This window comes from Rattus norvegicus, chromosome 20 (genome assembly GCF_021556685.1).
Source record: "Rattus norvegicus strain SHRSP/BbbUtx chromosome 20, alternate assembly SHRSP_T2T, whole genome shotgun sequence".
In the NCBI taxonomy this organism is placed as follows: domain Eukaryota; kingdom Metazoa; phylum Chordata; class Mammalia; order Rodentia; family Muridae; genus Rattus; species Rattus norvegicus.
In genome coordinates, this window is record NC_141553.1 from 4,563,570 (window position 1) to 4,575,941 (window position 12,372).

The 12,372-nt window shown below is 54.6% G+C and overlaps 2 protein-coding genes and 1 long non-coding RNA gene across 20 annotated transcripts; 2 read left to right on the forward strand and 1 right to left on the reverse strand.

The window, feature by feature from the left end:
- The first annotated feature begins 479 nt into the window (after positions 1 to 479).
- Sapcd1 (suppressor APC domain containing 1) lies at positions 480 to 2,260 on the forward strand. Of its 4 annotated transcripts, none has more exons than XM_087597954.1 (4): positions 480 to 611; positions 809 to 978; positions 1,457 to 1,549; positions 1,782 to 1,961. In XM_087597954.1, the coding sequence occupies exons 2-4, from the start codon at positions 844 to 846 to the stop codon at positions 1,875 to 1,877; spliced, it is 324 nt and encodes a 107-aa protein (XP_087454080.1). In that variant the 5' UTR covers positions 480 to 611; positions 809 to 843; the 3' UTR covers positions 1,878 to 1,961.
- On the reverse strand, positions 1,502 to 12,185 carry Vwa7 (von Willebrand factor A domain containing 7). Of its 15 annotated transcripts, none has more exon segments than NM_212499.2 (19): positions 1,502 to 2,260; positions 2,339 to 2,365; positions 2,412 to 3,262; positions 3,347 to 3,527; positions 3,701 to 3,840; positions 3,908 to 4,209; positions 4,438 to 4,530; positions 4,617 to 4,769; positions 4,887 to 5,019; positions 5,759 to 5,944; positions 7,153 to 7,269; positions 7,544 to 7,656; positions 8,836 to 9,005; positions 9,126 to 9,321; positions 9,612 to 9,722; positions 10,261 to 10,357; positions 10,763 to 11,044; positions 11,465 to 11,710; positions 11,999 to 12,185. In NM_212499.2, coding segments are annotated over 16 exon segments (2,679 nt in total). In that variant the 5' UTR covers positions 11,696 to 11,710; positions 11,999 to 12,185; the 3' UTR covers positions 1,502 to 2,260; positions 2,339 to 2,365; positions 2,412 to 3,088.
- On the forward strand, positions 7,521 to 9,284 carry LOC147998529 (uncharacterized). The gene is made up of 2 exons (XR_015645562.1): positions 7,521 to 7,601; positions 8,153 to 9,284. It is a non-coding gene; the product is annotated as an uncharacterized LOC147998529 (long non-coding RNA).
- Positions 12,186 to 12,372: the final 187 nt, after the last annotated feature.

The window sequence follows — 12,372 nt, forward strand, 5'->3', positions numbered from 1 at the left end:
TACAACTGTGCGGTCACTCCAGTTCCAAGGGATTTAACACCCTCTTCTAGTCTCAGTGGGCTCTGGGACACACAGAATACACACAAACTCATGGGGACACACAAACTAATTAATAGAGACATACATTTAGTCGGGAATGCAGGTATGATGGTGCACACCTTTAATTCTAGCACTGGGAGAACAAAGGCAGGTGGATCTCTGAGGCCAGCCTGGTCTACAGAGCGAGCTCCAGGCTGGCTAGGCTATATAGGGAGACCCTGACTCAAAAAGATAAAAATTTAAATAAATTCAGAATCTGTCCTTGGGACTCAACAAGGACAAGCTACTTCCAACAGACTGTACAAAAAAGAATGAAGGTTGACACACAGTTAAGGGGGGCTATCAATCTCTTGCCTTAAGGACTCTCCTGGCCTCACAGGCTAAAAGACAAGGCAGGATGGGTAGAAGATGGGTTGGGGAGGGACCAGCCCTGGCTCCGCCCTTCCCACTTGAGAGCCATGGAGAGCCCAGGTCCTGGTGAACTACCCCTGGTGCAAGCGCCCTACACTGTTCTGCTGCTACCCCTGGGGACAAGCCGTCAAGACCCAGGGGCCCAGAACTTCTTCCTCTGGGTGAGTACTAGACCAACTCGGTCTTAGGACATCCCCTCCCCTGATCTGCCCTTGATATATTTCCTCTCAACTCTGAGGACCCACAGACTTTCTCCCTGTGTCCCTTGCCGTTGAAGTCCTCAGTGGAGAGTCCGACCTCACCCTTAGTGACCAGATAGTGAGATCACCATATCTAGGATCCGGCTAATAGTGAGAAGTTTTGGTCTGTGTCTCTCGTCTAAGCCAGCTGCAGATGATGCAGGCTCTGGAGAGGGAACAAGATGCTCTGTGGCAGGGCCTGGAGCTGCTGGAGCATAGCCAAGCCTGGTTTGCAGACCGTCTGAGGGAAACACAGCAACGGCAGCTGCAGCTGGGGGCCCTTGGTGAGGTAGGGGGCAGCCATCTGGGCATGAGTTGGGGAGGGAGAAGCAGGGAGCATGTGGACCTCACTGTCTGCTCTGGAAAGGGGAGGGTTAACAGGCAGGGCTCATGAACTGGAATAGCATTGGAATGACAGGATGGCCACCAGTGTTCATTGTGCTGGAAGAGGCCAGTCTGCATTCCATTCAGAGGGACTCCATCTGAGCACCCCACAGAGAGCAAGAGAGTGGCCTGGGAGTCTCTACAGGGCAGGGGATGGTCAGAGAGGATCCATAAGGAACAGGAGTCGGGGTAGGGTGGGGAGGGTTCCAGGCAGTTTGAAAGGAACTGAAATGTTAAGAGGTAGACGTAGAGAGGGAGGGCTGGCTTTTTCATCTGTCTGGAAGGGTTCTGGAAGGAGGGTCTCTGATGAGGAGAGAGGCCGGTGGTGAAGAGGTGGCAGAAGGACCTGTTTCCAGCACAAGGTCACCCTCCAACCCCTTTAGGGCTTTCTGATGGACTCACACTCAGAGACCACCACCCCTCAGCTAACCAGGATTCAAAAGGTGAATGCTTGTTTGCGCAGTCTGATTCAGAAGGTGAGTTTATTGTTCTTAATTTCTAGACTTCGGGGAGGGGGCTTGTGGAGTCAGGTTGATTCGGCCTTGCCCGTATCCACTGGAAAAGCTGATTCCTGTGCAGCCCAGGGCCAGGAGGGAATGCCAAGGCAGAGAACTTGTGGCAGCGATGGGTAAGCTGAGGGGTGTTGAGCCCTGGCTGACAAACCCACAGGGTGAGTGGCGGGTGCCAGGCTGGTTCTCTCTCTTTCAGGAGTTGTCAAAGCAGCAGAAAGGAGTCAGCCATCGAACGGGAGAGGTGATCAGCCAGGCTCCCCCACCAGGAGCAAAGGGGCCTACCCTTGTGTAAACCCTCCCCTCCCTGCACTGGTGTAAGGAGTGGGGTTGGAGTCAGAGTCCCCTGCCCCTGCCCCTGCCCCCCTCATCTATTTAATCTTCATTCAGCAGCCAGTGGCTCCAGGCTGAGAAATTCAGACAACTCAGTAGAGTGCTCCTGCAACTCCTAAAAGTGTCCACCGCACTTCCTTGACGTCCCTTGCCCTCCCTCTCCCCCATGCCACGTACAAAGCCCTGTCTTTCTTCAGTGTATTTGGGGAGGAGGCGTGATCCAGGAGACTCTCCTTCAGCCTGAAGCAAAACTAAGCTAAAAAAGCTGCCCTGGAATTTAAAGGAAAATTGTACTTTCTGGTGCCCCTGCCCTGCTCTGCTTCTGGAATAAACAGCAGCTCTCTTCAAAAAAAAAAAAAAAAAAAGATAGAGCGCTTACCTAGGAAGCGCAAGGCCCTGGGTTTGGTCCCCAGCTCCAAAAAAAAAAAAAAAAAAAAAAAAAAAAAAAAAGCGTTTAAAAAAAAAGAGAGAGAGAGAGAGAGAGAGAGAGAGAGAGAGAGAGAGAGAGAGAAAAGGAAAGCCTTTGGTTTGGTTCCCGTTGGGGTTAGGAAAAGCACCCCAAGGGAAACCCATCATCCTAGATCCCAATCCTGTGTGTGTGTGTGTGTGTGTGTGTGTGTGTGTGTTTGATTGATGTTTTTGAGCTAGGGTCTCATAGCTCAGGCTGGCCTTGAACTCACAGCAGCAGTCCTTCCTGTTACAGGGACTACAAGTTGTACCACCTGTGCACACCAGTCTACTCGTCTTAGAAAGACAAAGGAGCCAGGCAGCGGCAGTGCATGCCTTTGATCCCTGCGGTAGGAAGACACGCAGAGGCAGGTCTGTGAGGCCAGTCTGGTCTAAAGAAAGATAAGGGACAAATGTGATAGAAGAAAAATCCCTGGGCTGGAGAGATGGCTCAGAGGTTGAGACCACTGATTGTTCTTCCAGAGGACCTGAGTTCAATTCCCAGCAACCACATGGTGGCTCACAACCATCTGTAATGAGATCTGGTACCCTCTTTTGACATGCAGATATTTATATATATATGTGCAGAACATTATGGATATAATAAATAAATAGATCTTTAAAAAAAAATCCCTACACCAGGTAGGCAGGGCAGGGCTCTGAAGCCATGTGAGCATCCCACCCATAGGGCAGACTGAGAATGGGGCCCGATGCCCTGTCCCTGTGTTACCAGGAAGTGCAGCCTAGCAGGAACAGCACACTTCCAACTGTCCCCCACCAGGTTTTGCCTGTTGTCCTTCTCCCAGCTCTGCCCCGAGTCACCAAAGTGGAAGGAAGCAGGGCGGGGGTGGCTGGGGGCAGCACAGGGGCAGCTGAGTGGGTGGGGTCCTCCAGCTGGTCCTGTGGAGAGGAGAGAGAAGGTGACCAGTGCTGAGCCTCCACCCACCGGCTCTGGCAGCTGAAGAGGGGGAGGAAGCACTTCACCTTTGAGGACTGGGCCAGCACCAGGAGCTGGAGGAAGGCATGGGTTGGGGGCACCTGGCTGGCTCCCTGACCCACTGCAGTCACAGTCACAGTCACAGTCACCACAGTGTCAGGGGCTGCTGAATCTGGGACCTCTAGCCACAGGCGTCCCCAGGCAGACTCGTTCAGTCCCAGGCGAGCCCTGAAAGAGTGGACAGCCTCAAGTCAGACAGAAGGTTCCTGGTGCGTCACAGCCAGGGGGCGAAGCACGCATAGGACAGGATTGAGGTCTGAGGGTCACGTCCTTGAGCCCCAGCCCCTGAAGTACAGATTAGGTGGAACCAGAACCCAAGCAGAGGTGCAGAGAAGACTCACCTGGAGAGGTTGGAGGTGAGGGAGAAGCTAGGGTTCACGGATGACCTAAGATCAACATCCTGGGGGCCAGAGAAGCTGGCGACTCGGAGGCTGAGAGGGGCCTTGCTGCCCGGAGTCAAGAAATCTGGCGGGCCACTGAGCTGTAGGGAAGGGCAGGTCAGAATAGCTGGTTCTAATCTCCCCAGCCCTGCCCATAGGTCTCCTCACCTCCAGAAGCACGGGAGCCACACTGCAAGGCTGGGGAGCAGACCTCCGCAGACACTGTCCCCCTACATCCTGGCCAACCAGCTCCAGGGAGAAGGGTACAGAGACAGACAGCAGTGTGGGCGGTAGCGAGGCAGCAAGGAGGCCTCGCTCCGGGGGTCCCACGGGCTCCAAGGACACCCGGCCCAGATGAGTGCCCTCTGGGACCCTTCGAAGGACAGCATGGGAAAACTGTGGCTGGCCATCTCCAAGTTTCTGTCTAGATACGAGCCCTGTCACTTCTACCAGCAGCTGGGTCTGAAGACCTGAGGTGACAGGCAAAGACATTGGTCTACATGAAGCTGGAGGAGGTGCAGGGAAAGAGGAATGACTGGTCTCCTCTCGAACTGGGCAGGGTCATGGGTGGCCACGTGAAGCCCATCAGGCCGGAATGTTAGTGTTCCTTACTCATCAAACAAGACACACGTGTTCATTTACACACAGTTACACGTGCAGTGGACCAAGGGGGCGGAGGTCGCTGAACAGCACTGTACCTGCAACTGGCTGAGTCAGGGGGTAGAGGCCAGGGTGGGGTCCATCCTCTGCAGAGATCCCAAAATGAAACAGGAAGTCCAGAGAGGTCTGGGCTGGGAGAGGAAACCGTCTGAGACTTTGAGAGGACCAGAGCCACCACTGTTCACCACTGCTGTGCCCAGGAACCCTCTCTCCTTACCTTGTACTCTCACCCAGGGGGTTCCCTCAGCTGCTACCTGGATCTCCCAAGACCCTGTCTGAGGAGGGTCAGTCATGGTCACTGTCCAGAACTGCCCAAAGCGACGAGTGTGGCCCAGAGGACCTATGCCCTCCTCTGGGCCCTGGGACAATCCTTGGATGGGGACAAGACACTGTCACAAGAGGTAATTCTTTTCTCTCTTGCACAGTCCCCCTCCTGTTCTCCACTCTTGGATTTCCGATCTGCCTTGAGCCCCATGTCAGAGAGTACCTGCAGGGCTCTTGATCCAGAAGCCACTGATGTCCCCGTGCATTCGGACTGTGACTTGCGAGAGCAGACTGTCCACAGCGAACACACAGGGCTCCCCGGGGGTGAAGATGGGAGGCTCCAGGGGAAGAGTCACCTGGAGATATGATCGGGACCAAAGCAGAGATCGAGGGAAAGCATGGGGGAGGGGGAGCAAAGGCAGAGGAGGGAGATGGGAGGACTGCCTCACACAGGGAGGAGGCCTGCCTCACACAGGGAGGAGGGAGGTCAGCGCTGGGGCACTGGACGGACCAGGGATTGTGCTTGGTGACACAGCTGGAGGTGAGGGATTTAGAATGAGGCCATCTTTCTTGTTCCGCTTTCAAAGATGCTGAAAGACCAGGTGTGCTGGCTCATACTTTTAATCCCAATGCCAGGGAGGCAGAGGCAGGCAGATCTCTGTGAGTTCAAGTCCAGCCTGGTCTACACAGAGTGACTTCCAAGCTAGCCAGGACTACATAATGAGACCTTGTCTCAAAAACAAATCTAGGGGTTGGGGATTTAGCTCAGTGGTAGAGCACTTGCCTAGCAAGCGCAAGGCCCTGGGTTCGGTCCCCAGCTCCAAAAAAAAAAAAAAAAAAAAAAAAAAAAAAAAAAAAAATCTAAAAAGCCAACCAACCAACCAAACAAACAAAAAACTGATTTTCTACTGCAGCCCTAGAGGCCAGCGTACAGTTATTGACATGAAAGGCAGGGTGGATGGTAAGAAGCATGGGTCTCTGGGAAGAGAAGAGTCCCTTCCTGAACTCTGTCAGAACTCCTTTAAGAAGGCACACGGCATCTCGGACCTCAGCTCTGGCTAATGGCATGGATCCCTCTGGCCTCTACTCACTCACCAGACCAGCCATGCTCTCCCCAACAATGGCAGCCACATCCCGGATGTGCTGGTCTTTGGTAAAGATCACCTCTCCCCCCGATGCCAGGGCTATTGCTTCGTACGGCTCAAAGCGCGAAGGAGACAAGGCCTCTCGCCGTCCTCGACCCTGAGCCCTCGATGGGTCTTCGGTTACTAGGAACGTGACCTGTGGCCAAGTGACAACCCAGTACTTGGTGTAGCCAAGCACCTCAGCCTGCCTTGGCTAATGAAGGTCTTTCAGCCCCACTTTTTCTAGAGCTGTCTCCCCCCCCCCACCCCCACTGATGTGCTGGGTGGGAGAACACTTATCATGTTTCAGAGGGAGTTTCTGAGATTCACTTCCCAGCTTTGCTTTGAATTCTGTCTATATTGGCATTTACTTCTTGTGTGTTGCACTAAGGATTAGACCCAGGGCCTCAGATGTAAACACCACCGAGCCAAGCCCACCCTTGTTTGCCCGAGGCAGACAGAAAAGGTCCTTGTGTTCACAGAGAAGCTCTACAGAAACCAGGAATGGTTGTCTCCTCCACAGAAGAGATGTCTATCCTCCCGGGAAGTGGGAGTAGACGAAGTTCATAGCCCGTGCCCTGTGCTATCTAACTGTAGGGCCAGGTCTCACCCAGACTGCCCTGTTTATCCCAGACTCTTCCTCACTAGGCCTTCTTTTTTTCTTTTTTTTTTTTTTGGTTCTTTTTTTCGGAGCTGGGGACCGAACCCAGGGCCTTGCGCTTCTTAGGCAAGCGCTCTACCACTGAGCTAAATCCCCAACCCCTCACTAGGCCTTCTTTATCTTTTTTTTTTTTTTTTAAGATTTATTCATTTATTATATATAAGTACACTGTAGCTGTCTTCAGACACACCAGAAGAGGGCATCAGATCTCTTTACAGATAGTTGTGAGCCACCATGTGGTTGCTGGGAATTGAACTCAGGACCTCTGGAAGAGCAGTCGGTGCTCTTAACCACTGAGCCATCTCTCCAGCCCCCGGCCTTCTTTATCTTGAATAATGTTTCCCAGTCTTAAGGAAGAGGTCACATGCTCTTCCCAAAGCTTCGTGGTGATATTTTTCCAGGAACTCTTTCCCCAGAGTTGCACTGAACATTTTAATACGCCTAAAATAAACCGCCCAGGGTCAGATTCTAGAAGCTTGAAACAACACTGCTACCTTCTTGCTTCATTTGGTTTCAGTCCACGCTGGTGTCTACAGAGACCCTCATCACCGGTTCTTTGAATAGTTTATTGGACCCGTTCAGTATGCTCAGTTCAGTTTTGCTAAGGGCGTGGCCTCCCACTCTGGAGCATGTTAAAGATGTGGGGTGACCTTTCGTGAGGACGCCCTCTTTCCCCGTATTCAGGTTGCTAACACTGTGCTCACCCTGCAGCGCCTCTCCCGAGTCAGGGATTCCACCCGGTTGGTAAGAAAAGCGTCCTTGGGGGAGGCGTCAGTGAAGACGAAGATGTCTGAGAGGGGAGGTGTATGCAGCAGGGCTAGCTGTCAAGGAGAAATAAAGGCTCATGTTTAAGATGGTGGTAACAGGGGAGTGGGTAGAGCCAAGGGAGGGCAGAGAGCAAGGGAGCAACCCGGGAAGGAAACTGGTGGAACTGAGGCTGCCCAAGAAGACAAGGGAGCCGGTGTGTAGCTCTGGCTCCCCTGGTGGCAGGGTCTGGAAGTGCAGGATAAGAGGGAGGGGCAGGATAAGAGGGAGGGGCAGGATAAGAGGGAGGGGCAGGATAAGAGGGAGGGGCAGGAGAAGGAGCCGTCAGACCTCCAGGGCAGACAAGCACATCTCCGGCTCATCTCCACCTCCCAAGGCATGGATCTCGGTGAGTTTCTGCCAGAAGCTGTCAGGGTCACTGGTTGTAAAGACAGGGCCGAACCCTGGGCAGAAAGGAAAGTCAGCTGAATGAGAATACAAGGCTGAGGAAGCTGTGAGCCTCCTTCCCAAGGGGATAACAATACTCAAACGCAGGACCTGTGAGAGTAGCAAGCGCTCTTAACTGCTGAGCCATTTCTCCAGCCCCCACCTTTAAAGTTTAACGAGAGAGAAAAGGACTGTACTCACCGGGGAGGCTCCTTGGGAGAGCTGAAGGAGCCATGCATTTGTAAAGCATAGAAGGGGGCCCAGACGCAGTGCTAACACATTATCGACTCACTTGTCCACAGAGCACACAGTAAGTCCCTACTCAAGGTCAGACACTACCCCCTGCAGGAGTTCTCGACCAGGAGGATAAACAGGCACGGACTGGCCATTTCACGGATGATGAAGCAGCCCAAGGGTGCCGTATGACTAGTGGGGCCCGGCCAGGAAAGCTGACTTTGGGCTCAGGGGGATAAAGAAGTAGGATTAGTAATCTCTAACCTCCCCACACAACAGGCCCTCCTTCATCTTTGACCTCAGGAGCAACTTGGAGAGCCCTCAGCGGGGAAGGGCTTGCTGTCCCTGCCCTGTTGCAAGGACCTGAGTTCTCCTCCATATCAGGTAACTCAAGGACCACCTGCAACTCAAGTTCTGGGGGGTCTGACACCCTTTCCTGTCCTTCATATGTGTGCATATGTGTGTGTGTGTGCATGTGTGTGTTTGTGCTCGTGCATGTGTGTGAGTGTATATGTATGCGCATTTTGCGTGCATGCTTGTGTGTGCATGTGTGTCTGTGTCTGTGTGTGCATGTGTGTCTGTCTGTGTGTGCATGTGGGTGTGTGCTTGTGTGTGTGTGCGTGTGTGTGTGTGTGTGTGTGTGTGTGTGTGCAGACCAACATGAAGAAGGCGAAACAGACACCCACATTTTTAAACAATGAACCCAAAAGGTATATTAGCACAGAAATCTAAGGAAGCCAGAGGCACGTGCCTAAGCAGGCACTGGACTTGTGAAACCTCCCCGCCCCCTACCATTTTAGAGACAGTGGAGGCAGTTACTTATTTTCTCCACGGACACAGGTACCCATGAGGCTCACTCAGGACAACAGGTAGAATGGCCCTGGGCCCACCTCCTCACTGGAGGTCTCCAGCCTCTGTCCTGGGCCCTCATTCCCTCCACCATCCCTGTAGACCACCCCTACCTGGGTCGTGGAAGGGCACCAGGATGTAGGAAACAGGCTCCATGGGGCTGCCTTGCCGCTGCTCCACTATGCGTCGAGCCTGGATCTTGGCTGCATTGATCTCCTCGCCCATACTGCCTGTGGTGTCCAGGACGAAGCTCAGGCTGGAAGCGGGGGTGATGTCCAGCAGCCTGTGGTTCACGTCAGAGACTCAGCGAAGGTTCTGCTCTTGTCCCCAGTGCCCAGCTCCTCAGTTCCCACAGGCAGGAGCACTGACCAATCAGGGAACCCGTCTCCACGAGGTCACCCACCTGGAGAACCCCCTGGTTCCCAGGCGGCTTCGCAGGAGGCTGAGGGCCTCGATGGAAGCTAACAGTGCCACTTCTGCAGCCTGGAGGTGCAGCCTATGGTGCGGGGAGAAGCTTGGGGATGTGCTGTCCTTGTTGATGCCTCCCCGGGGTGGCTGGGAGCTGCTCTGGTCAAAACGACCTCCATGGCTACATTTCCCTAGATTAAGGAAAGAGATCTGGCCTGTAAGGGTCAAAGGCTCAGTGCCTACTAAAGACTATGGGGACCCTTTCTGACCTGGTGTGGCCTTCTCACCCCTCAGCATGAGGGCATCAGGAAATAGTGACATTTTGTGTACATCTAGAGTCATCAGAGTCTCTCTCTCTGTACCTCAGCCTTCATCCACCCGTTCTGTTTATTATACCACCCTCTCCTACGGGGATACAACCAGGACCCTGTGTTAAAGTCAAAGAAAGTGACTTCCTTCTGGGAGCTTTCACATCAGGTACCTGGAGGTTTGGGGGGATTCGTTCCGAAGTAGCCAGAGGTGAGCATTGTCAAGTTCAACATGTTCCCAGGGCAGCTCAGCCCCTCGCAGTCAGAGCAGGTAGGATCGCCCACTGGGAACAGAGGGCAGGGGCTGAAATCTGAGCTTCAGCCTGCCGGATTAATCCCTAACATCTTCCTCTCAGCTGGAAAGACAGAAAAGGCCACAGACACCTTGGCCAGGTTTTCCTGCACTAAACCTCAGGGTCAGCATTTGGACATCTGAGACTGGGGCCCGATGTGCACAATCCACAGTGTGGGTAACAATCCTTTGGGGATTCTGCTCCCTGTGAAACACAGGCAGGCCATGATTGTATAGTGGACAGAATGCAGCTCCCAGTGAGATGGAGCTTCGGGAGAAAGCCATAAGGCTGGCATGGGTGGGTGGAAAAGGCCACGTGCAAGACCACTCTGAGGTCTGAGCTGGTCCTGGATGCTTCCCTGTGTCTGGCCGAGAAAGCCACAGAACCCGTGTAGCCATTAGCTAGACTGAGGAAGCTCAACCCTTGCGGGGATAAAGCACCACCCCATCCTGAGACTCCACAAGGTAATGGGTGCATGAGGACAGGAGGCTCCCTGAGCTCCCACCTCTAGACTGGATCAAGGCCATACCTTGGGCCAGGCTCCAGAGTTCCCGCCTTGGCCAGAGGAGGTGAGGGTGTGGCTGCCGCTCCCCCAGCTCTACCCAGTTGCTGTGGCTATAGAAATCCTGGTCCCCAGGAGAGAACGAAGGGGGAACAAGGACGGATATGATCTAGTCAGGGCCAACATCTTGATATGTCACCCAGAGCCCAACACCCTGCCCTGCAGCCCACACACCCTGAGCTGGTGTCCCCACCCAGAAAGTGTGTCCCCCCTGCTTCTCCTGCTCGCCTGGTCTAGAAAAGAGCTTTGCTCAAATGGACGCACACCAGCCTTTCTGTCTTGGAGTCTAAGCCACAGACTTTCTAGGGAGATCCCTAGGATTAAACTAACACCCCCACCTCCTGGTCTTCTTCTCGGTCTGTCTCCCCTTTGTAGTCACTCCCGCAGGACAGAGGAAGTGCCAGCTTAGGAGGGGTGCGCTCCATCCTCCTGGAGGAGGGGAAGGCAGGTTAAAAGCTCAGAGAGTCACCTGCAGGGCATGAAGTGCAGCCCCGAGACGCTGTCGGGCCAGTGTATACTCTAGTGCTCTGGCGGCCACCAGGGTTTCCCGAAGGGCCCCCTCCAGGCGAGTGCGCCCCTGGACCAGCCGTTCAGCATCGAAGTGCAGGTCGGGGTTGCTCTTGGAAGCTGGCAGGAAGTCTTGGGCTGCATTGGCACGAGACACCTCTCCTAAAGCCGCTCTGAACCTCCGGGAAGAAAACCCTGATCCAAAGTAGGCAGCAAAGATATCATCGGCGAGGAGGGTCCGGCCCTGGCCAAGGGTGGTTAGGGAAAGAGACTCCAGAGGCCGCTTGGGTTCTACCACTCCCTGAGGTGCCTTAGCAACTGGCACTCAAGGCTGGGTAGGAATAGAGGGTGAAGGGTCCCACGAGGGAGCAGCAGATTTGGACTGGCTGACCTGGCACTGTGTAGCCCACGCTGGCCTTAAACTAACCACAGATCTCCTTAATCAAGTGCCGGGGTTACCCGTGTATGCCACCACATCCCCCTTGGTACAGACTTTTCCAAGACTTGGGGGGGGGGGGAGACTCAGAATTTCAGGACCAGAATTGCAGAGGGAGGAGTGTGGAAATGAGCAGGTCAAAGGTGAGCCTCCTCTTAACAAGGGCCCTCTGAGAAACCCCGGGGAACTGTAAAACCTAAGGGTGAGAGAGGACACAGGGTTGCTCACCCTGTAGTCCTCTATATGGAGGTGCGGTCGGCCTGGGGGTGGCTGTTCCAGAAAGAGCTCAAGGGTGACATTGAGTGCAGCCTCTTCAGTCAGGTCTTGGTGAGTGACGGAGCCAGGGGCAGCCAGAAGGCTCCAGATGTTGGGAAAGAAGGCAGATGTTGGGGGCAACAGCAGCTGGAGCAGCAGTACTGGGGGGCCCAGCTGGGACAGGGGGACCTCCACAGGGAGCATGGCTGAAACATGGACCTAGGGAACAGAAGCACCTCGCGGGGAAAGGAAGCCACCAATTCCAGGGCAGGTCTTGCTGTCTCCCCGGCACCTGGTGCCCACTTCCTGCCTTGCTTCAGGTGCCCCATCTAAACCAGCCTGGCTCCCCACCCTGAACCTGCAACCCACACAACCCACGGGCCTGTAAGGCCAACAGAGCACACACCTGCCCTCAGAGCACAGGAGGATCCTCAAGGTTCTTTTCCTACACCAGGCTGAGCCCCGGCCCTGCCCCACGGATAGGAAGTCTCCTCAGGCCTCTCCTACCTGGTTGCTGGGTCTCCTGGGCAGTGCTGGCCGGGTGTGGCGTCACAGGGCACTTAGGTCAGAGCTATAATTAACTGGGCCTCAGTATCGGGAGAGGGAGGCTCTTAGTAAGGGGTTGAGGACAGGCAGCCCCTGGCCCTCTTCCATTCATGCCAACCCAGGGCCACACGATGTAGCGAAAGCCAGGGCGGGGCCAGGGCGGGCTCTATAGCCACAGCGCAGTGCAGTGAGGTGAGCGGGGAGGAAGGGAGCTGGCGGCAGAACAGCATGACTCAGGCCTGGCACCATGCCAGAGACAGACCCAGACAGACGCATCCCTCTGCCCACCAGGACCCAGGGCCTGGCTGGAGCTGACATAATCCTGCTGCTCCCAG